We start from the raw sequence: 24,532 nt of genomic DNA on the forward strand, positions 1-24,532 counted from the left end.
GCCCTGGTGGAGCGTGGGCAAGCGGCACTGCACCTGTTCTTCCACAGCTCAACCCTGCTGGAGACAAGGGGAATACACCTCCTCCCCTCCCATGAAAACGTGGCAAGGGGAAAAGTGATTTCCTCAACACCCTCTCATTGGTTGCTATGCGGACTGGAGAAAAACTGCTACAGCATCTGTAAGTAGAATAGAGATTCCATGAAGGTCTCTTCCCTGGTGCCAGTTGTCATGGGTGAGAGAAACCAGCCAGGTAGTCAAGGCTGACCAACAGATGGAAGTTGTGGTTCAGAAACTGCAGGAAGCAAGGGAGTTTCTTAAAAGGGGATTTCTCTCTCTCCTTGTTCCCTATACTCAGGAAACCTTGAGAGTTCCCTAAAGGGAAATGCTGACCAGGATGGGAACTGGCAAGTCTTCTAACCAGGGGAAAAAACCCCAAAGCTGTATCTCTGGCGAAACACGAACCCAATGACTTCTGAACAGAGTCCAAATGCGCAACTTTCTTTTATGGTTGTGTGTACGCACTACTTAAGTTGTTTCAGGATGAGCTTTGGTGGGGAAAGGGGAAGAAGCTGTAGTATGCTTTTCAAAGCAGTGTCTCTCTCAGTCCTAACAAGCAATTAGGACTCAACAGCAGGGAAGTCGTTGGGAGCAAACAGGAACCACCCAGGGAAAGCCCTGTCGGATTACTGAACAATAGCAACTCCATTTAAGGTGAGGGCACTGGGAAGACAGGAAGTAACATGCTGTGCTGACTCCAGCTCCGAGTGCAGTCTATTTGGGAGGCCACTGCTCTCCACCTGACCCGCCTCAGCCAATCTCAGGTCATCCACCTGATGGATGAAGGTGGCGGGCTATGTGGACACCTAGGGAAAAGCCCAGGGGAGCAGGAAGTTGTGCGTCTGTTAAGCCTAGTGGGTCTCTTCCCTGTGCTGAGTCATCCTTCGGTGGGGTACCAGGGGACCACACCTGTCTGAACTTCTGAGGCATACGGAAAACCCCAGCAGCCAGGATTCTTGAGAGGTTTTACCTTGGGTAATCCCTCTCACCAAGACCTTTTCCCCTTTGGCCTTTCCAACGGCAACATTTTTAGGTCCCCTTCTTTCTCCTCAAGGGGTAATCCATACAGAGCAAGGGGGCCCCCAGGCTCACTAATTCAGTATGGCTGATAATCCACACAAAGCTTTTCTGTGAAAATAGAGCCCTAAATATATTGCTAATTTAACAATAATAATAGCTAATAATGCATGCTCACTTAGGTACTATATTGATTTTCATAACAGCAGGAAGTACTGTTGCTATCCACATTGACAGATGAGAAAATGTGGGCTTAGACAAGTAATATGCTCATGGTCCCGAAGTCTCTTATTATATGACAACATTTAGGACAGAGAAAGGAAACCACTTTATCTTCTACAATCTGTTTTCATGGAGTCAGAGAACATAAAATCTGGAAAAGACTTCGGAGATATCTGGGAGCAACCCAGGTATCTAAACCCCAAGAAGGTTTAGAGTGTACTTGCCCACGTCCCACATTAAAAAATCACACAGGAGCCCCTAATACCCCAGGTCTTGTACCTCTCCTTATAACACATCCTCCTCCTCCCCTCCCAAAAGAAAACATGTTTTGACTTTTCCTTAATCATTCCCTTCTTTTCCAATTCTCCATATACGTTATTCCCACTTCTGTTACCATTTTTACTGAAATAACAACGGAAAGAGGGAAAACAAAGGAAGCGGGGAGGAGGGGGTAGGAGAGGAGGAGACGGGAGAGTGAGAGGAGGGAGGAAGAGAGAACCATCCATCAACGCATGAGAAGCTGGATAACTCAATTCGCTAGAGCCCTAGGTTGGGCTTCAAAATGTCTGAAAGCAAGCCAAATCCCTAGCGTGACACTGGGTCAGTCTCGCGTACTGGCTCGGGGCTTCAATTTCCCCATCTGTGAAACCATTAATTCACCAGCCACCAGGCCACTCAAAAGCCTCAGTGCCCTCACCAAAGACCACCCGGGGCCCTCTCGAGCGCCATCGTCGTGCCAACAACAAACATGGCGACTGAGCGTGACGTCCACTTCTACCGCCTCCGCCCCCACGCCCACCCTCACGCCCGGGGGGCGGCGACTCTCAATGACGGCGGCGGGCGGGGCGCATGCGCGGCGGCGGGGCCCGGCCCGCGGCGGCGGCGGTGGCGGCGGCGAAGGGGCTCTCTGCCCTCAGTTGCCCAGTTGCGGCGGCCGCGGCGGGATGGTGTAACTGGCCTTCGGGCCAGGCGGCGGGGCGCGGGCCGGGGCGAGGCGGCCGAAACGGCCGACGCCGCCTGACGGGTTCGGGTGCAGCGGCAGCACGCTGAGGGGGCGTCGCCGCCGCCGGCCCCCGGCGCCGCCGCGGGAGGCCGCGCCCGCCATGGCGGCCCGGGCTGTGCTGGACGAGTTCACGGCGCCGGCCGAGAAGGCGGCGCTGCTGGAGAGGAGCCGCGGCCGCATCGAGGGCCTGTTCGGCGTGAGCCTGGCAGTGCTAGGCGCGCTCGGAGCTGAGGAACCGCTGCCCGCGCGCATCTGGCTGCAGCTCCACGGGGCGCAGGAGGCGGTGCACAGCGCCAAGGTGAGTCCGGCCGCCGCCCCCGCGAGATGGCCTTCCCCGGCCCGGCCCCCTGCCGCGCGCGCGGCCTTGGGTTAATCGGGGGTCCCTGGGAGCCCCACCCCCTTCTTCCCCGCGCGACCGCAGCCGGGCGCGGTGCTGAGAGCGCCTTTCCGAGCTTCGGCTCTCGAACCATGTGACCTTGGCTAGCGGTTTCATCCCCGGCGCCTCAGTTTCCCCGTGTGTAAAGTGGCGTTGACGAAAGCACCTGACTCGGAGGGCTGAGGCGAGGATTCGCCTAGGTGATGTGCAGAGGCTGGCCCGGAGTGAAGGCGTCGAGAGCGTTGCCTGTTGTTCAGCCCGCGGGCTGGTGCGTAGGCCCTTGCTGGCTGGGCGCGCGACCTCCGGCCCACCACCTCAGCCACTCTTCTCTTCCCAGGCCTCCGCTACAGGGATTCTGACCCTTCGAGGGATGTCAGTCCCTCTGAGAATCTGACAAAACCATCGTAGTAGTATAGTACTCAGAGAACATCAAAAAGAGAAGGGAATGTTTAATAGTGGTGCTAAAAATAGCATGATTTCTCGTATTGGTTTTGTGTGCCACTAACATTTATCGAATGGTTATAGCACAGCAGACGTTATGTGCGGTACTTCAGAAGGATTATCAGTTGCAGCCCTTAAAAAAAAAAAGTCCAGTGAGGTAGATTTTATTATCTTCCTGTCTGTAACAGCTGGGGAAACTGAAACTTTCGGAGAGGTGACTCACCTTCTCTCTAAATCAGCATTTCAGACTTACACCTACTTCAGACATCTACTCCCCCCCTCCGCAAGCCAAAATACTGCAAGAGTACATCCTCCCCTCACCCTCACCCCACCCCCACCAGCCAAGTTTCTCCAGCTTTTCCCATCAAGTAAGTGGGAGAGTCACAGACAGAGGCAGTTTGTTTCCAGAGACCTTGTTCTTGATACCATCTTCGAAATGATGAGCACTGGGGGTGGGGGGATCCTTTGTTCGTGTATTCCTTCAGAAATTTCACAATGCCCTTGAAGAATCTGATTATCTGTAACTCTTGACTTTTCTTAGCTTAAAGGAAAAAAAAAACTGGTTGCTTGCTTTTAATGTGTTTAGAGAAGATAGGACATTTAACTGTATGATTCTTGTCCAAACTTAAAGCAGTGCAGATGTTGAATCAAGTTTACTTTGCTGTTCTTGATTTTTTTTTTTTTTTTAAATTACCTTCCTGATTTCAGACAGCTGGTCTTAACTTCTTCCCAGTCCTTTCCTGGTTTTCTCCTCCAGCTACTCAGTTTCTTCCCACTCAGCAGGGCTGAAAAGTTTGACATGACTAAGTCCTATAGTGGCTTCTGAAGTCTCTTCCGTGAACTCATTCCTTTCTTTTCCATTACTTTTGCAGCAATTAAGACCTTCCTTCTTGGTATGTGCCCTTTCTATTTCATTGCTTTCCCTCTCTCCCCACTACAACTTGCATGAGACTAATCCTCCCACAAGAAGTCTCCTATTGCCCAGCTCATTTCACTCTAAACTTTTCTGATTTACAAAACACTTATTAATCCAAGCCTACTTTATTTTTGCAGTTTTCTGCCTTAGCATCTCTCAGCTTAAAACTCAGCTGTAGTTTGACTACTACACTGCTTTTATTGTGTACTCTGCCTGCTCCAAGTTCAGCTTCACTCATGGCTCACTGCAAAGTGTGGAAAGTGCTGCTTTTGCTCTGCAGAAAAACCCTGCCAGACCCTGCCAGCTCCAGTCCTCTTGCCTGTCCCTGCTGTGCAACTCAGCATAAGCTAATTGGAAAAGGTGTGTCTTACCTTATCTTGGTAGTATGTGTCACCTGCCCGTTTTTCTTGGTTATATGTGTTGTCCATAATCCAACCTTCCCACTTGTAAGAAATCTGTTTTTTCCCCCCGTTGAGAGTTATGGGTAAGAGTTCAATGCCATACTCAAAGGCTTTGTTCTCGTTAATTCATTTTGGAGTTTCCTTTACCTTCTTTTGAGAAGAGAAAATTTGATTTTTAAAAAATTTACTTGATTTCTGAAAACTAAGAACAGAGGGACTTCCCTGGCGTTTCAGTGGTTAGCACTCCGTGTGTCCACGGCAGGCAGGGGGCATGGGTTCATTCCTTGCCAAGGAGCTAAGATCCTGTATGTTAGGCCGTGCAGCCAAAAAAAATTTAAGAATAGGAGAACAAACTTCAACATCTACAATATTTTAAGTTAAGCTGTGGAAGAAAAGATTTAGGGGAAGGAAGTTTCAGGGGAAGGACTTTTTGAAGCTTTTTTAGCTTAGTTGTGTCTGACTCTGTGCGACCGTATGGACTGTAGTCTGCCAGGCTCCTCTGTCCATGGGATTCTCCAGGCAAGAATACTGGAGTGGGTTGCCATTTGCTTCTCCAGGGGCTTTTCCTGACGCAGGGATTAGAACCCATGTCTCCTGCATCTCCTTGCATTTGCAAGCGGATTTTTTTTTTTTTTTTTTTTTAACCACTGAGCCACCAGGGAAGTAGAGTCTCTGATTAATTGCAGCTTTCTGGGTCTCATCAGATGGTTCATGTTGTTTTCCTGCTTTAAAAATGTTAATTCACTACTCTTCAGCAAATGCTCAGGTAGAGGAGAATGTGGAGGTGTAGTTAGGGCTCCATGGAGAGGTGAGGTGTGGCCTCTGATAGAAAGTGATAATGTTCTGGGAAGTTTTTTTTTTTTTTTTTAATAAGGGCACATGCTCTAGGAGTGACCACTTTTGTCAAAGGGGAATTTGTTGGAGGAAGTAACACTTGAGCTGGTCTTTGAAGAACCAGGACATTCCCAGGTAGAAATGGTTGCATGCAAGGACCTAGAAGCCAGGAAAACATGGAGTGTTTGGGTAGGAAGTGTCAAGGTGCCCTGTGAGAGGTGAAGCCTTCAGGGACCCAAGTGCAGGCCAGTTGGGCCTTATCAGTAGGAAGTCAGTGAGGATTTAAGGAAAGGATTTGCTTGAAATTCTGTATTTGAAGATTCAGACGGTAAAGCCTCTGTTTACAATGCGGGAGACCCAGGTTCGAGCCCTGGGTTGGGAAGATCCCCTGGAGAAGGAAATGGCAATCCACTCCAGTACTGTTGCCTAGAAAATCCCATGGACAGAGGAGCCTGGCAGGCTGCAGTCTATGGTGTCGCAAAGAGTTGGACATGACTGAGTGACTTCACTTCACAAGACCCAACTGTAGAGGGACCATTGTTCCAGTTTAGAACTAGACATGAATAAGGTGAGGAGGTTTTCACTAGGACTGGCAACTAAGTGTATGTAGGGACTGAGGGAGAGATTTGAAGCCCCACTGCAGAAAGGATGGATGGTGGATACATTGTTTGACCTGTAGGTTGGTGGGATCAGCTTTCCCATACTTAAAAAACTTCTGTGCCTAGAAGTATGTTAGGTTGCCTCTTGACCTCAAGGAACCCAGAGCCTAATAAGCCTAATATGAGAGACAAAGTTGGAAACATTATTAAAGAGTTGATGTGCAATGTGTTACATTAATAGAGGAAAGGAAGGGTTGCTCTGCTCAAGGGCCATCAGATTTACATTTCTAAGCATTGCCTGTGTCATCAGTGTTTCTACCGCTTGTCTTATGCTGCCATAGTACTACTTGCTGGTTAGTGATGATATGATTACAGAAATTGGGGATAAGTGTTTGCAACTTTTATAGCAATGTGACATTACTACAGGGGCTAGAGAAGCAGTGTCTGAAAGTGAGAGGGAAACCAGAAGGAGCATTGTGCATAAGGGACCAGTGGGCGGGGACTGAAGTCCAGGGTGGCAGACATCATGGAAACAAAGGAGATTGACTTTCAGAGAGGAAGTGGAGGCACTGATATGAGCTGCCCAATTTACAAAGAAATCAAAGATGCAAAGCAAGGGTGGGATCTTTGGAGTCTGGCATTGGTGGGGAGAGATGAGGCTGAAGAGATCTCAGCTCCCGAGAGTGTGAAGGGTTAGATCCTTACTTTAGATCAAAGAGCCCCTGGGACCAGGTGAGGAGACTGCATGGGGAAGTGGCTGGTTGGTAGGAAGGAACTGGTGACCAGGGTGCTCCTGCACAGTGTGGGCCTGGTGATGTCTGAGCTTCTCACCCAAACGAACCCGGACGTCTGCATTTCATAATGGGAAGTCTGTTTTAAGAGACAACTAATTTATGTTTTGAAAAACATGCATGCTGTGAATTACAGCTCAATAAAAGTTCTACACCACTATATTTTTCAAGTACATATTTTGAAAAATCAAAATCAAAATCAATCATGGATACTAAACAGAACATGTCAGTGGACCAGGTTCAGCTTTTGGATTACATTTTTAGGACCACTGCTTTAGATAGTATGAGACAAGATGAATAAAGATATACTTTTTTTTTTTTTCCATTTGGGAAAGAGGGCATTTGAAGGCCTAGACTTCACTTTCACTTTTCATTTTCATGCACTGGAGAAGGAAATGGCAACCCACTCCAGTGTTCTTGCCTGGAGAATCCGGATTCAGGGACAGGGGAGTCTGGTGTGCTGCCGTCTGTGGGGTCGCACAGAGTCGGACACGACTGAAGCGACTTAGCAGCAGCAGCAGCAGTACTGTCTTAGTAAAATAGGATGCCAGTTTACACCCAAAGAGGGAGGCTAAGAACTTGAAGACAGTGCAGTAAGTCAGCATAGATGCAGTGGAACTGTTGGAAGTGCATTGGAAAGGAACAAAAAAAGTACTGGAATTGAAGTAAGGACAGGGAAGATTAGATGGTTTGAATTTATTGTATCGCTTGCTCTAGAAGTTCTCAAGTAAGTGATGATTTCCGGCACTCAGAATGTTGATGAGGCCAGCACATAAAGACTGCAGAAATCTAAGGTGCAATTGAGGAAGGCAGAATGGGGCCCAAGAAACGCTTCTGAATGGTCATCTAGGACAGTCCAAGAATATGTAAGACTTGCCTTCTACTGTCAGTGAACTAATAGCTTGAGAGATTCAGACCAGAGAGGAGGGAGGTGAAGGCAGAAAGAATATAAAGAACTGTAAGAATCAAGGAAGGGACAGGACCTTCAACTGTGTCCCCTCCTAGACTCAGGGGATCCTGCAGGCAGAGGACAAGTTCAGTGTTGAAGAATTCTAGAGGTGGTCGTTAGGCAGTTTAGAGATCAGAATCTTGGATATGGAAGATTTCTGAGGACCAAGGGGTGGTGCCTCAGTGGTCACGGGTAAAGCGAAAGCATTCTTTTTAACTTAGAGAAAGAAATGAAAGGCTAAAGGATGATAGAGTGTGACATCTAGAAGATAATGTAGTGCTGAGGTCCATAGCAGGGAGTTGGGTGCTAGAGTTAGTCCATGAGCTAGGAGCCTGTCCTGGAGGTTAACAAACGAGGAGTGAGTGGAAGTAAACAACATGGCTGCTTGTTGTATGACTTCTCCATGAGCCTTCATGGTCCTGAATTTGCTACAGCTGCCCGTCAGTTGGTGCTGTTTCAGGCATTACTTCATGGCAATGAATAGCCACCCTGAAGCATAGCCAGTGACCTACCAAAACCATCAATCTGGAGGGCTTATAAGGAGGGTGATTTGGAGGACTTATCAATCTTAAACACTGAAATTATTACTCAATACACCTGAGAAGCTGTGGTCAAGTAAACTTAACACCCAACCGTTTGCTGTTAATTTGGGAGGAAAAAAGAGAGGGTCTTATGAAGAGGTGGTGATTGTCTTTACCTGAGTTTTTGCTTACATATTTGTGGAGAAAGATAAGGGTAAAGAAAATGCAATTCCGGTAGAACTGGTGTATATTACTTCAGAGGATTAAAATGCACCCTGTGTTGTTTAATTTCCTTTTTTGTTAGAAGAATTTGGTATCTGGTTTCATGAACAGATTCTTGAACAGTAGATTTGTTCATGGAGGAAATAATCCATAGATGTAATAGTGGGTAGTGACCGTTTTTGTTTTGATTTTACCAGAAAAGAGGTTGGAGGCTTCTTTGCATTTCCTGGAATGATAATTTTTAACTGACTATGGTTGTGAAAATCATCTTCTTAAGAAAAAGTGATTTGTTCAGTCTCTTTTTAATGGTTAATATTGTGGGGTTATACCAGAATGTTGAAATAAGGGATACTCTCACAGCTCATACTAGGGTCAAAGTGATTGCTTATGACTGTAGTTTCCCCTTCCTGATTTGTTTACCAGCTAGTATTGTACGGTTTCAATTAAATCAGGGATATTTTGTTCGGTGTTGACTTTCTACTAAATATAATTGTATGAAGTTAGAAATCTTGCATTTCAAAAACAGTTAATAGGGGGAAGATCCTTACAGTAATTAAAGATCTGCTTTTTAAAAAATCAATTATGTCTTATGGAAACAACATAGGAAAATCCTTTTGTTTAAAGAAACCAAATTATTTTTTCTTTTTTTAAGTTGTTTATTGAATTTGTTACAATATTGCTTCTGTTTTTTGTTTTGGTTTTTGAGCGATGTGGGATCTTGGTACCCCCATCAGGGATTGAACTTGCAGCCCCTGCATTGGAAGGCACAGTCTTAACCAGGGCACCACCAGGGAAGTCCCCCAAATTCTTTTTCTTTCTTTTTGGCTGCGCTGGGTCTTTGTTCCTTTGTGTAGGCTTTCTCCAGTTGCAGGGAGTGGTGGCTTCTCTTCATTGTCGCTGTGGAGAGCTGGCTTCTCACTGCAGTGGCTCCTCTTGTGGAACACAGACTCTAGGTGCTCGGGCTGCAGTATTTGTGACTCACGGGATTAGTGGTGCACAGGCTTAGTTGCTTCTCGGCATGTGGAATATTCCCAGACCAAGGATCAAACCTGTGTCCTCTGCCTTGGAGAAGATTCCTATCCACTGCACCACCAGGGAAGTCCAGAATAATTTCTTTTAATTGTTAATTTAAGAGTTTCCTTTCAACTTAGAGAAAATTTTGTTCAGTTTTAGTGCTGACAGAATTAGCTACATTAATCGATGAGTAAGAGCTGTGTGGATTCACATCTGAATTTTCTGTGTAAAAGTCAGTTGTGATTATGGCACCTTTTCTTTGAAACTGTCTACCTGGGATCTATATCCATTCTTGAACCTGCATGTTTAGTTCACAATGTGTTTCATTAGTAACCCTATTTTTAGGCCATTAGTTTAGGTTAATGCTGATGATATTATCTCTAATAGGCTGATAGGATAGATCAAGATTTGGCTGAAGTGACAGAAATCTATACAATACAAAATGGTTTCGTTTTCTTTCACTCAACAAGAAGTCTTAAACAACAGCTCAAAGCTGAGTAGTAGTCAGGAGCTATCAGGGTCAAGGTCTCTGCAGTTCCTTTGGCCTTTCCGTTATGGTCACAGAGTAACTGATGCAGCTCCAGGCACCACATCTCTGTTTCAAGGAGGAAGAAAGAAGACACAGGAGCTTTCAGCAACATCCCAGCAGACTTTTCCTTATGTCTTGTTGACCAGGATGATGTCATATGGCCAGTATGGAAAAGGAGCTAGGCAATGCTCAGGTTTAACTAGGTACATTACTGCCCTGAACACAATCTGGATTCTGTTGTTAAAGAGGCAGAACATGGGTGTTGGTAGACAATAGGAAGGACCGCTGCACCATGTCATCTACTTCTTAAATAGGCCCTGAATCTCCACTGGTTGTTTTTTTTAGTTTTGTTTTCATGAATAGGATTTTTTTAAATGAGCACTTTAGTTTCATTTTTTTAAAAAATGTAATTTCTAAAGATAAAGTGAGCACACATCAAACATTTATTTAACTCATCTGTGGGGTAACTAGCTGCATAGGAAAACTGGCTCAAGAAACAAGATATGACCAGAGGTACTGAAAAAACAATGTTGGAATAAGACTGCTAGACTGGATACAAAACTCGTTCATGTCCTACAGGATAACGAAACTATGATTTTGGAGGTTATCTCAGAAATCATCTGTCTTTTTACTGGACAAAAATCTGCAAGTTAATGTGTTCTTACTTTTTTTCAATATAAAATAGTATGTCAGAAAAGCACATACTCCTAGAACATACATACATGGGCAAACTTTTTCCATAAAGAGCCAGATAATAAATTTTCAGACTTTGCCATGAAAGGTGAGGAGACTCAGTAAAAGTGAACCAAGTTTCCCTTTTGATTTGACACAGTTAATAAACGTTCGCAATTTGAGAAATGCCGAGTGCCCCCAAAGAAAGGAATAGTTTTAGCATCCTTATGAGGTGAAAGAGAAATCTTTGTGATTGATTGCCTGGTGACCTTTGCAAAACATCAAAGATAGTTTAGGTGTAGAAGACTTTCAGAGTGGTATACTACAAAGTAATAGAAAAGAACAAATGATTCAGACATTCAGTAACATGGATGAATCTCAGAAATATTATGCCAAGTGAGAACAGTCTTACACAAAACACTGCATACTAATTGTATATGTGTGACGTACTAGGCAAGGTAAGACTTAATTGTGTGATTATGGTGGGGGAAAAAATCAGACTAATCAGAGCAGAACAACTGGGAAAAGACATTAAATACAGACTGGGTATTAGATGATACTAAGGAATTACTGTTCATTTTGTTGGGTACAATAATGACATTGTGCTTATATTAAAAAGAAAACATGTAGTGTGTGTGTTTAAACTATGCTTGGCGTCTCTCACTTGGAAATTAGCCATGTATCCAAAGAATGTCCGTTAGGGAACCATTTACTGTTAGTCCAACCAGGGTCTTAAAGTTAAGATATTGGAAATTATGCTTAAACTGACAAGTGCTGAGCAACATATAACTTCTGATATATATAAAAAAGTTATAATTCAGTGTAGTTGAATGTGTACATTTTTCTTCTGCATAATCAGTCTTTTCATGAAAGGAAAACCTTAAAGTGAAAAAAAAATATCTTACGCATGCATTGAACTCTGCACTGGTAAAATCAGAGAAAGGACATCTGTTTTTAAGTTAGCATTAAAATGATCAAATCAGATAGATTTGTGTAAGGATATTTTTTTTAGCCATGCCATATGACCTGGATTATCTTAGTTTTCTTCCAGGGACTGAACCCAGGCCATGGCAGTGAAAGCGCCGAGTCCTAATCACTGGACCACCAGGGTTTGTTTTTGTTAAGCATGAATTTATATTCTAAAAACAACTGCCTTTGGAGTTTCAGCTTCTGTGCATTTTAGGTTGTTTTTGTTGTTGAGAAGTTAACTCATTATAAGTTCAGATGTTTAGTTTTTTTATATTCTAGGAGTAATATAGATTTATGTGAAAGCTTGTTCTCTATAAACCAACTTGAACAGAAGTTCTTTAGGAAACTTTATTATCTACTTTATTAATAACCCCTGGAAATAGGAATATATTTCACATTCACACCATGAAGAAATAAATGTTTTTTCTCGTTTAGAGACACAGAAAACTTTTAGCTTTGGTTCCCTGATCTTAGCCACAGGTTGAAAAGTAATCCAAAACCACAAAACTGGTGCAGGTTTATAAGGGCTATTCTGTCAGTAGGCCTGAAACACGTTCTTGCACAAACAGAAGAACAGAAAAAGCTAAAACCAGATATTCCTGTAGTCTCTCATGCCAGAAAAAGTGGTTCCCTATTACCTGCTGACAGGTTGCCATGTGATCAGATGGTAAAATCAGATTCCTACAGAGTAGATTCATGAGTGAAACTGAGTAGGTGGAAATGCCCAGGGGATAGTCTGCAGCCTAACAGTATTAAAGGCTAGATGGACATTTGGAGTTACTGCCAGAGAAGTAAAAGTTATCTTTGGAACTTAAAAGAGCCTATTAGAGTATAATTGAGGGAGAGGCCCAAGACAGAACCTTATGTAATATCTGCATTTAAGGTACAGTAGAGAAAGGCAGCAAAGGATTTTGGGGGATAGTCAGAAAGATAGGCTTTAGTTGTCATTCAGGAAAGTGGTTTCAGTTTAAATGGGGGCCAAATCCAGATTTCAAGGGGTTGACAGGGAGTGGGGTTTGGGATACTTTTTCAAACAGCGTGAAGAGGAAAAGACAGAGTGGCTCTATGCATGCGCAGTTGGGCTGAAGGAAGTTTTTTTTTAGGATCAAGGAGACCCACGCCGGTTTGTAGACAGAGGGACATGGGTGGGTGGATGAAGGAGTGATGAGTCAAGGTCTAAGAAGATGGCATGGCTCTGAAGGAGAGAAAAGGAGAAGGGGTGATGAAAGGTAGAATGTTTAGGTGAAAGCAGAGAGGCAGTCAAAGGAATCCATACATTCCCGGCTCATTTACTAAGAATAAGAGTGACAGAAATGACATTGGAGACCCAAAGAGCTTACTTGGTGAAGAGTGAAGATTAAGTTGCTCAGGAGAACTGAAAGTTTGGGAAGCTGTAGGATTTGAGAGACTTCGAGTTGTAATGGGGGTGAAGTCTAGGGTGAAGTGTGGCTTCTAGTACTGTCCCCAGAAGTACACACAGAATGAGCCTGCGGGGAAGTCCCTGCGGGGCTCCTGGGGAAGAACTTGTAGGCATTTCAGAAATAAAAAATTGAGAAGAAAGATGGGACGGAAAGCAAAGGTTGGAAATGCACTGGAAAAATGGTTAAAATGGTTATTTTAATTCTCTAGCAGTATTATTAATGTTGCTGGTCAGATAGAGACATGTTATCTTAACAGGTTAAAATGTTATCTTAACCTGTTACAGATTTGTCAGTCAGTTCAGTTGTTCAGTCATGTCTGACTCTGCAACCCCATGGATTGTAGCACACCAGGCTTCCCTGTGCATCACCAGTTCGCAGAGCTTGATTAAACTCATGTCCATCGAGTCAGTGATGCCATCCAACCATCTCATCCTCTGTCATCCCCTTCTCCTGCCTTCAATCTTTCCCAGCATTGGGGTCTTTTCCAGTGAGTCAGCTCTTCACATCAGGTGGCCAGAGTATTGGAGCCTCAGCTTCAGCATCAGTCCTTCCGGTGAATATTCAGGATTGATTTCCTTTAGGATTGAGTGGTTTGATCTCCTTGCAGTCCGAGGGACTCTTGAGTCTTCTCCAATACCACAGTTCAAAAGCATCAGTTCTTCAGTGCTAAGCTTTCTTTATGGTCCAACTCTCACATCCATACATGACTATTGGAAAAACCATAGTTTTGACTAGATGGACTATGCTGTCTAGGTTTGTCATAGCTTTTCTTTCAAGGAGCAAGCGTCTTTTAATTTTATGGCTGCAGTCACCATCTGCAATGATTTTGGAACCCAAGAAAATAAAGTCTGCCACTGTTTCCATTATTTCCCCAATTATTTGCCATAAAGTGATGGGACTGGATGCCATGATCCTAGTTTTTTGAGTTGAGTTTTAAGGCGAGTTTTTCACTCCTCTTTAACTTTCATCAAGAAGCTCTTCAGTTCCTCTTCGCTTTCTCCCATAAGGGTAGTGTCATCTGCATATCTGAGGTTATTGACGTTTCTCCCGGCAATCTTGATTCCAGCTTGTGCTTCATCCAGCCTGTCATTTTGCGTGATGTACTCTGCATGTAAGTTGAATAAGCAGGGTGACAGTATACAGCCTTGACATACATCTTTCCCAGTTTTGAACTAGTCCATTGTTCCATGTCCAGTTCTAACTGTTTGTTTCTGGACCTGCGTGCAGATTTCTCAGGAGGTAGGTAAAGTAGTCTGGTATTCCTATCTCTTTAAGAATTTTCCACAGTTTGTCATGCAGTCAGAAGCTTTGGCGTAGTCAATAAAGCAGAAGTAGATGTTTTCCTGGAACTCTCTTGCTTTTTCCATGATCCAGCAGGTCAGTTTGATCTCTGGCAATTTGATCTCTGGTTCTTCTCCCTTTTCTAAATCCAGCTTGAACATCTGGAAGTTCTCGGTTAACATACTGTTGAAGACTCGCTTGGAGAATTGTGAGCATTACTTTGCTAGCGTGTGAGATGAGTGTAGTTGTGTGGTAGTTTGAACATTCTTTGGCATTGACTTTCTTTGGGATTGGAATGAAAACTGAACTTTTCCAGTCCTGTGGCCACTGCTGAGTTTTCCAAATTTGCTGGCATGCTGAGTGCAGCACTTTAACAGCATCATCTTTTAGGACTTGAAATAGCTCAGCTAGAAATCATCTAGCCTTGTTAGTAATGATGCTGCCTAAGGCCCACTTGACTTCAGACTCCAGGATTTCTGGCTCTAGATGAGTGATCACACCGTCTTGGTTATCTGGGTCATTAAGATTTGTTTTGTACAGTTCTTCTGTGTCTTCTTGCCACCTTTTCTTAATATTTTCTGCTTCTGTTAGGTCCATACAATTTCTGTCCTTTATTGTGCCCATCTTGCATGAAATGTTCCCTTGGTATCTGCTTTTCTTGAAGAGATCTCTAGTCTTTCCCATTCTATTGTTTTCCTCTATTTCTATGCATTGATCACTCAGCAAGGCTTTCTTATCTCTCCTTGCTTTTTGGAACTTTGTATTCAGATGGGTATAGCTTTTCTTTTCTCCTTTGCCTTTAGCTTCTCTTCTTTTCTCAGCTATTTTTAAGGCCTCCTCAGACAACCATTTTGCCTCTTTGCATTTCTTTTTCTTGGGGTCTTGATCACTGCCTCCTTAGAGTGTCACGAACCTCTGTCCACAATTCTTCAGGCACTCTATCAGATCTAATCCCTTGAATCTATTTGTCACTTCCACTGTATAATTATATGGGATTTGATTTAGGTCATACCTGAATGGTCTAGTGGTTTTCCCTGCTTTCTTCAGTTTAAGTCTGAATTTTGCAATAAGGAGTTTGTGATCTGAGCCACAATCAGCTCCTGGTCTTGTGTTTGCTGACTGTATAGGGCTTCTCCATCTTCGACTGCAAAGAGTATAATCAGTCTGATTTTGATACTGACCATCTGGTGGTGTCCATGTGTAGAGTCATCTCTTGTGTTGTTGGAAGAAAGTGGAAGTCACTCAGTCGTGTCCAACTCTTTGTGACCCCATGGACTGTATAGTCCATGGTATTTTCCAGGCCAGAATGCTGAAATAGTTTGCCATTCCTTTCTCCAGTGGACCACGTTTTGTCAGAACTCTCCATCATGACCCATTACAGATTTGTAGGTATTTATATTAAATGTTTGTTTTCTGCAAGGCATTGTAATGCTTCTAATTTACATACATTCTGTAGGACTCATGTGTCAATGTCTAAAAATATTCTCCTCCTTTTTTTCTCTTAGAGATAACATACCATTTATGCAAGAGCATCCTGAGTTAGAAGAAATCTTCAGAATCCTTAAGTGTACAGCCAAAGTAGAGAACTACTGATCGGAACGATTTTAGAGCTCTGCCTGTAGTATATTGAAGCTTCCTTGCCTGCGTAGTTTCTCCTTCCCCTCTGATGTGTGGTTGACTTGTGTATCTTCTGTTATGTTGTGCCAGGGCGCAGTTGCGCCCCTGGCACCTGCCAGAGTGTGTCAGCTCTGCAGCCATGATAAATGATCCCATGTTGCTATGCTTTTCAACTGTGTCTTCCTTATTTTTGCACCTGTGCTGTCAGTTATTTGCTGTTGCATACTCTACAGGTAGCACCCTCTGCTGCTCCTTTTACACTTTTATTCAGCTGCCTCAAACCATATGTGATTTGGGAGACAAGCTGATAAAGTCCTTCAAGTGTGTGCCCGTAATAAGAGATGGTAGCTGGTGAACAGTGGTGCCAAGAACCCTTTCCCCAGGGCACACATACTCCGGAACAGCCACTTTGATCCTTTCTGTTTTTAGCTGTTGTGAGTAGCAGGGGTTGCCAGGAGCTTCTCCGATACATGAATTGTTATGATCGAGTTAAGAAGAACTGAACTTGTAGAAAGTAGAATAATAGAAATCCATTTTGCCATATGCAAGGGAAGTTACTGTTGTATATATTATATATTCTCCTCCCCGCCCCCGCCGACTTTTTTCCTTAAAAGCCTGAGTAAAGTAAAACAGTATTAACATTACAGGATGGAAGAAAACAGTTTTTGACTAATATTGAAATGTTCAGATGCCAAATACAGTCAAATGGAAATGATGACTGCTTGGATCCACAGAATCTTTCTTATCAATACAGCTGATGGCCAAACATCTAGAATGTAATAACACTGTATGCCTGTATACATTATTTCTCACTCCTGGAGTATAAAAATCAATTGTTGCTACTTAGTAATTTCCCAAGAGTAAATTATGAAAAAAATTAAATCTGAATCTCAAGGGATAATTACTCATTCCTCTTGGGAAATACTCAAACAGAAAGGCGTTTGGGGTAGGTGAAGCTATAACATTAGCTCCTAGCATAGCTCTTCCTCAAGCCTATGCAGTTAGTCTTGCATTAATAGTTTTGGTTATCTGGGGGATAATGTCAGACAGCTCTACTTGTATTGGGCATGTCTCTGCCAGTCTTCCTAGCGCTTACACAACAGAAGTTCTCCTGAGGCCCTCTGTAATCTTGTCATACAGCATCAGAGCATGTTACAGATCGACTTTAAAATTTTTAAATAAAATTAGGAAGGAGGGAGGGTAATAAAATAATATTTGCACATGGGTAAAATAAATCAGATATTACTGAAAGCTTTTATGGTGAAGAATAGCAGCCCTTTGGTTTCTTCCCCACCCCCAACTTCCTAAAGGCATCTACTGTTTTTAGCTATTTGTTCTGATGTTTACCTAAATAGTTATGAATAATATACTGCTAATTCTTATCAATATTGGACATTATTCGCTTTCTTTAAGAAAAAGGATGAGGCAAAAACCAGATCCATTTGCTCAGTTGCTATGGTCTGAATATTTGTGTCTCCTCAAAATTAATGAGTGTTGAAATTCTAATGCCCACTGTGATGGTATTAGGAGAGTGGGCTTTTGGCGGGTGATTGGGTCATGAGGACAGAACCCCCATGGATGAGATTAATACCCTTAGACAGTAGGCCTGAGAGAGCTCCACTGCCCTTCGCCACATGAGGACATGAAGTCCACAGTCTGAAAGAGGGCCCTCACTCGACCTTGGTGGCACCCTGATTTTGGACTTCCAGCCTCCTCCAGAACTGAGAGAAATAGCTTTCCGTTGTTCATAAGCCACCCAATCTGTGGTATTCGATACAGCAGCTCAAACAGACTAAGACACCAACTTTTTTTTTTTTTCCATTTAAAGCAAGCTTATATAATTACAATATATGAATACTACTCATTGCAATGACAAGTTCTATATATATTACATTATGTTCTCTTTCTGATTTAGCCTTTTTTCTAGGATTTTTATCTCTCCCTTTCTCATCTACTTAGGAAATTTGCTTTAAGTGCATCTCTAATAGTTCATAAATATCCCTTTATATCAACTATTCTTTGAATCTCTTTTTCCAGGAGAACACCCCTAGAGCCCTCTTCCCTCCTCCAGTCAGCTGGTTGCTCATCTTATCTGCTGCATGGCTGTAATCTGTGGACTTCTATTCTACTCTTGGATGGAATTTATTAATTACTTCATCTCCCATATTTTTAGTGGCCTTCATCTTAAAATAGTTTCTCAAGAAAAGAATCTGTGGGAGTAATTTTTTCAGCCTGTAGCATGCTAGAAATGTTTTTATTCTGCTTTATATTTGGTATGTAATGTGGACATTATAGACTGAAAATCATTTTTCCTTAGAATTTTGAATGCATTGTTAACCTTTTCCCCCTAATTTTCCAGAATTGCTATTGAGAATTTGACATTCTGATGGTCATTCTCTTATGTGTGTCCTGTTCCCACCCTGCACCCAGGATTTTTCTCTAGTGAACCTTTAAAAACTCATCATGTTTGGATATTCTGTGGACCCTTTCAAAGTGGGATTTGGGTGCATTGGCTTCCAAACAAGACTTAATGTAATTTTTTGACTAATTATGCCTGGGGTCTTGTATATTTTAGTTCAAGGAAATGATTTGTGTTATTTCTTTATTAAGCATCACCCTGTCTTTTTGAAATGCCAGTTATTCAGATTTAGGATATCCTCGATAGACCTTTAAAGTTTCTTTTCTGTCTTTTTTTCTGATACTTTTGGAGGGTTCTCTTCCACTTTGCCTTTCAGTTCTTCTATTGACTCTGTTAATACTCTTTTTAAAAAATGTTCACTGTTTAATTGGACTGCACCGGGTCTTCTTTGTGGCACCCAAGCTCTAGAGTGCACAGGCTTAATAGTTACAGCATTTGGGCTCTCCAGTTGTGACACAGGTTTAGTTGCCCCTCAGCATGTGGGGTCTTAGTTTCCCAACCAGGGATCTTTACAAGGTGGATTCTTATCCACTAGACCACCAGGAAAGTCCCTGGCCATCATATTCTTAATTTGCTAATGCTTTTATTCTGATTATTTTTCTTTATTAAAAAAAATTTGATTCCTGTTTTATGAATTCATTATCATCTTACATCTGTTTGAAAGCACTAATTAAAAATTTGTTGAAATTTTCCTTTCTCCCCTGAATTACCTACTTTCCCTCTATTTTGTGTTCTATTTTATTGGTTTCTGTCTTCATATTTGCAAACTTTCTTCTGACAGTTTTTTTTTTTCATATTAAATCTGAAAAGCCAATTGGAAGCTTTGTGCCTGGGCAGGATCTGTTGATAGGTGGCCTTTATTTTAGATCAAGTAGAGAATCAGCCCTTGTTTAAGAGGGTATTTGTTTTAGAAGTCTGTTATCTGGAGAAGAAACTTCTCTCCAGGTTGATTCACTGTTGCTGAGTGGATGTAACCAACTTTTTCTTATCCAGTAGCTGCATAGTAGTCTCCGCATATTTGACTCCTGTGAATTCAACCTTACTTATGCTAAATAGGCAGCATTATTTACATATTATCAGGCAGCAGGGAGCAACTCCAGTTCTGAGTAAGACTTCACCCGGCCACTCATACTGATACAGTGATAAAACTTGGACAAAAAGCACTGAGCAGCTACTTGAGAACTCTGAAAAGTAAACAGCAGACAGAGCGGGAAAGAAGACCATGGTTCACAGTACAACCAAACCAGTGGTGAGTTTACATTTTACCCCTCTGTTATTCCTCAGCCTGGACTCAGTACAGCCTAACCTGGAAGTGGAAATGGGCACTAGGGCACAAAAAGAGCACCAGGAGAAGCCCTCCAGTTTTAACTCAAAGGGACAGAGAATGGAGTATCTGTGATAGAATGTGAAGGTCTCTTTTTGTTTTTCTTCATTCCATTGGATACCAGGTTCTGAACACCCATGATGGTGCCAGTAGCCTGCAGAAGCCAAAATTCTGAGGGAGGAGAACCTTCCCCTCTGATTGGTAGGGCTGTCATCCTGAGAGGATAGGGCCAGTCTTGTTGCTTTCTCTCCCTCTCTGTCCTTTGGCTGGACCCAGGCATGGTTGCAGAAGTGCAACAAAATGGGATAACCAAAGCCCTAGCTTTCTGACTGGAAGATTGAAAAGAGGAGCCCAAGGAACCAGAAAGCACTAGAAAGATGGCAGAGAGGGAGGAGCTCAGAAAAAGGACTACCTAATAGTTGTTTATGATCTCCCAGGCTCATCCCCAAGCTGCACACATGCATGGATCTACTCCTTGTCAGCACAGCACAGCAAAGACTTCCGAATACTGAACTAATAGGAAAACCACCAGCCACGTCCCAGATTGGCCACTGGGTACCACACCTGTGGGACAGATCCACATAGCACTGCAAAGGCTTTAAAAAATGGACTGATATTGGAACCACAGCTCACAGAAGACTGGCTACCTCTTGCAGCCTGGATCTAACTAGACTGAATACCTGCTAGAACAGAAGTGCTGACTTTCATCACAGACTTATTTGAATGAGCTAGAACTCAGTATTGAAAATGGATACAATACAAAATTATTTGGTATATGAAGAACTACGAAAATGTCGGCTCTCATGAGAAAAGCGGAGAAGGCAGTCAGTGGCAACCCACTTCAGTACTCTTGCCTGGAAAATCCCATGGACGGAGGAGCCTGGAAGGCTGCAGTCCACGGGGTCTCAAAGAGTTGGAGATGACTGACTTGACTTTCACTTTTCACTTTCATGCATTGGAGAAGGAAATGGCAACCCACTCCAGTGTTCTTGCCTGGAGAATCCCAGGGACAAGGGAGCCTGGTGGGATGCCGTCTGTGGGGTCACACAGAGTTGGACACGACTGAAGTGACTTAGCAGCAGCAGCAGCGTGAGAAAAGACAGAGGACATCAGTGCCAAGACAACACAGGTGTTGAAATTATCTAACAAATAATTTAAAACATGTATTATAAAAATGCTTCAATAGGCTAATCACAAGTACTCTTAAAGCTATTAGAAAAATAGTTTCAGCAAAGAAGTAGAAGACATAAAGAAGAACCAAATGAAAAGGTTAGAACTGAAAGCTACAATAACCTAAATAGCACCTCTCTGGATGAACTTAGATTTTTTAAGTGGAGATGACAGAGGAGTTCAGTGAACTTTGTAATCTGAACAAGATGAGTTAGAGGACAAAGTGTGGTTCTAAAAAAAATATTTGGAGAAATAATAGCTGAACACTTCCCAAATTTGGCAGAAGATGTAAACATGATGATTCAAGAAGTTGTGAATGCAAGCATAATAAACTCAAAGAATTCCACACCGAGACATGTCATGACCACACTGCTGAAAACTAAGACATACTAAAAATCATAAAAGCATCGAGACAAAAAAGTTCAGGGACCAACTATAGTAAGTAAATGATCAGAAACCATGGAGGCCAGAGAAATAGCACATTATTATTTAAGTGGTGAAAGAAAAGGACCAAGAATTCTCTGTTCAGTGAAATTATTCTTTGAGAATGAAAGTAAAATAAAGCATGATAAAGTACTCTTGGCTGAGGAAAAAACTAAAGAGAAATCATTGCCAGTAGCCTGCTACAAAAGAATTGCTAAAGGAAGCTTTTCAGACAGAAATGATAACACTGTATCTGGTAAATATAATAGATTACTGTCTCCTCTTGAGTTCTTTGAGTTAGTGGTTGAAAGTGAAATTTATGACATTGTCTGATAGGATTTCAACTTTATACTTATGTAATTTATGAGATAGCTATAACTTACAAGAGAACAAGGAGGGTAGACCAAGGGTAAAGGAACTCATGTGATAAGTTCCTACAGGAGTTTAAGTTATGGAGGTGACAGAGTGATGGAATGGAGAAGTCAGTGCTGTTAAAAGAAGATTTTGATTACTTACATTTTCCAAGAAAAGAGAGCATGCCTCCCCCTTGCCAGGCGTTTCTGGTTGCTGCTGTTGTTCAGTCGCTAAGCCGTGTCTGACTCTTTGCAACTCCATGCAACTCCAGCACACCAAGCTTCCCTGTCCTTCACTATCTCGTGAACTTTGCTCAAACTCATATCCATTGAGTTGGTGATGCCATTAAACCATCTCATCCTCTGTCGTCACCTTCTCTTGCCTTCAGTCTTTCCCAGCATCAGGGTTTTTTCCCCCTATTGAGTAAGCTCTTCACATCAGGTGGCCAAAGTGTTGGAGCTTAAGCTTCAGCATTAGTCCTTCCAATGAATATTTGGGATTGATGGATTGATGGATCCTTTAGGATTGACTGGTTTGATCTCCTTGCACTCCAAGGGACTCTCAAGAGTCTTCTCCAACACCACAGTTCAAAAGCATCAGTTTGTTGGCACTCAGCTTTTATGGTCCAACTCTCATACATGGCTAGTGGAAAAACCGAAGCTTTGGCTATATGGACCTTAGTCAACAAAGTGATGTCTCTGCTTTTTAATACAGTGTCTAGGTTTGTCATAGCTTTTCTTCCAAGGAACAAGTATCTTTTAATTTCATTCCTGCAGTCACCATTCTCAGTGATTTTGGAGCCTAGGAAAATAAAATCCATCACTTTTTCCACTTTTTCCCCATCCATCTATTTGCCATGAAATGATGGGACCGTATGCCATGATCTTTGTTTTTATTTGAATGTTGAGTTTTAAGCCATCTTTTTCCACCCTCATAAGAGGCTCTTTAGTTCCTCTTCACTTTCTGCCTTTAGAGTGGTATCATTTATATCTGAGGTTGTTGATATTTCTCCTGACAATCTTGATTCCAGCTTGTGAGCAGTCCAGCCCAGCATCTCACATGACGTACTCTGCATATAAGTTAAATAAGCGGGGTGACAATATACAGGAGACAGAATCCCAGGTGCCACAGCGGTAAAAAACCTGCCTGCTAATGTAGGAGATGCAGGTTTGATCCCTGGGTCAAAAAGATCCTCTGGAGAAGAAAATGGCAACCCACTTCTGTATTCTTGCCTGGGAAGTCCCATGGACAGAGGAACCTGGCAGGCTGCAGCTCATGGAGCCGCAGAGTCAGGTACAGCTGCGCAGCTGAGCACACAGGCAGAAGCAGGAGTAAGGGAAAGACACAGCAGGGCAGGGTGCAGCAGTTTAGGGTTGGCTAGTCTGGATAACTCCCGTTAGCTTTGGGGCATAGGGGCTGTCTTTAGTTGTTCGGTACCTGGCCTTGGATTGTTACAAGGCTTGGTATGTGAATTGGATAAGGAAAATGGGCCTGTGTATGTGAAAGGGAAGCTCTAAGCAGGCTGACCACAACTCCAAGGAATCAACTAACCCTGGCTGGAGGTGGGGGAATCTCTCCCCATGTCTGAAAGGCCTCCCAAGATGTCAAAACATATAAAGATAAAGGAAATAAAAAACAAAATAGTATGGGTGGTAAGGCTTATACATTCTTCTTGAAATGGTAGAATACTGATTTTAAGTGGACTGTGAAAATTAAGTGTATATTGTAGTTGACATGACTATTATAAAAACTAAATAAAGAGATACAGTAAAAAGAATGCAATAAATTAAATTGTAGTACTAAAAAATGTTTGTGTAAGGCACAAGAAGTCCATAGAGGGGAAAAGGAATTAAAAATAGAGAACAAGCTGAAAACAAACTAATGGTAGGCTTAAATCCAAACTTACCAATAATTTCATTAAAATTAAATAGTCTAAACACACCAATTTAAAAAGAGATTATCAGAATGGATTTTTAAAACAACCAAATTATGTGGTGTGTTGAAGAAACTTGTTTCATTAATATAGGTGAGTTAAAATTAAAAGGAAGGGAAAATATACTGTGTAAACATTAGTCAAAAGAAAGCTGGAGTGGCAATACGCAGATAAAATATTCAGGCAAAATACCCTTCAAAGTGAAGAGTCAGTTCACTGAGAATACATAGCAGTGCTAAATGTGTATATTCCTAATAATATAACTGTAAAATAAAGATGAAAAACTGGTAGAACTGAAAGGAGAAATGGACATATTCACAGTTACAGTTGGATGTTTCAACATGTTTCTCTTAACAAATGATAAAACCATTAGACAGAAAGTCAGCAAGAATATAGGAGAACTCAACACCATTAACCAACAAGGTTCTAATCAGTGTTTATAGAACCTGCCCAGCAATAGCACAGTACACGGTTTTTTCAAGGCCTGTAGAATGTATATCAAGATAGACCTAACCTGGGCATAAAACAACTAACAAATTTGAAAGAACCAAATCATATGGAATATGTTCTCTGATCACAAAGGAATCAAACTAGAATAACAGAAAGATAATAAAATATCCAGATACTTAGAAACTCAATAACAGACCTGTAAATATTGGATAATTTGAAGAGAAATTTTAAAATACATAGAGCTGAAGAGAAAATGAAAATAATATATATCAGAATTTGTGAGATGTAGCTAAAGTGAAAGTTGGTCAGTCATGTCCCACGCTTTGTGACCCCATGGATTGTAGCCTGCCAGGTTCCTCTGTCCATGGAATTCTCCAGTCCAGATTACTAGAGTGGGTAGCCGTTCCCTTCTCCAGAGGATCTTCCCAACCCAGGGATTGAACCCAGGTCTCCTGCATTGCAGGCAGATTCTGTACCTTCTGAGCCACCAGGGAAGCCCAAAGGAAAAGTCTGTTTCCACCCAGTTTCAAACCGGGGACCTTTCATGTGAGGCAAACGTGATAACCACTACACTATGGAAACAAGGTCTGTGTAGCTGAAGCAGTGA

At 42.5% G+C, this 24,532-nt stretch overlaps 1 protein-coding gene across 1 annotated transcript in view; it reads left to right on the plus strand.

Moving 5' to 3' along the window:
- The first annotated feature begins 2,189 nt into the window (after window positions 1-2,189).
- N4BP1 (NEDD4 binding protein 1) overlaps window positions 2,190-24,532 on the plus strand; it is a 54,246-nt gene continuing 31,903 nt past the window's right edge. Inside the window, exon 1 of the mRNA XM_040253856.1 lies at window positions 2,190-2,597. Within this exon, the coding sequence (XP_040109790.1) occupies window positions 2,400-2,597 (198 nt within the window). The 5' untranslated portion in view covers window positions 2,190-2,399. The remainder of the gene's footprint in view (window positions 2,598-24,532) is intronic.

Source organism: Oryx dammah, unplaced genomic scaffold (assembly GCF_014754425.2).
Source record: "Oryx dammah isolate SB20612 unplaced genomic scaffold, SCBI_Odam_1.1 HiC_scaffold_13, whole genome shotgun sequence".
NCBI lineage: Eukaryota > Metazoa > Chordata > Mammalia > Artiodactyla > Bovidae > Oryx > Oryx dammah.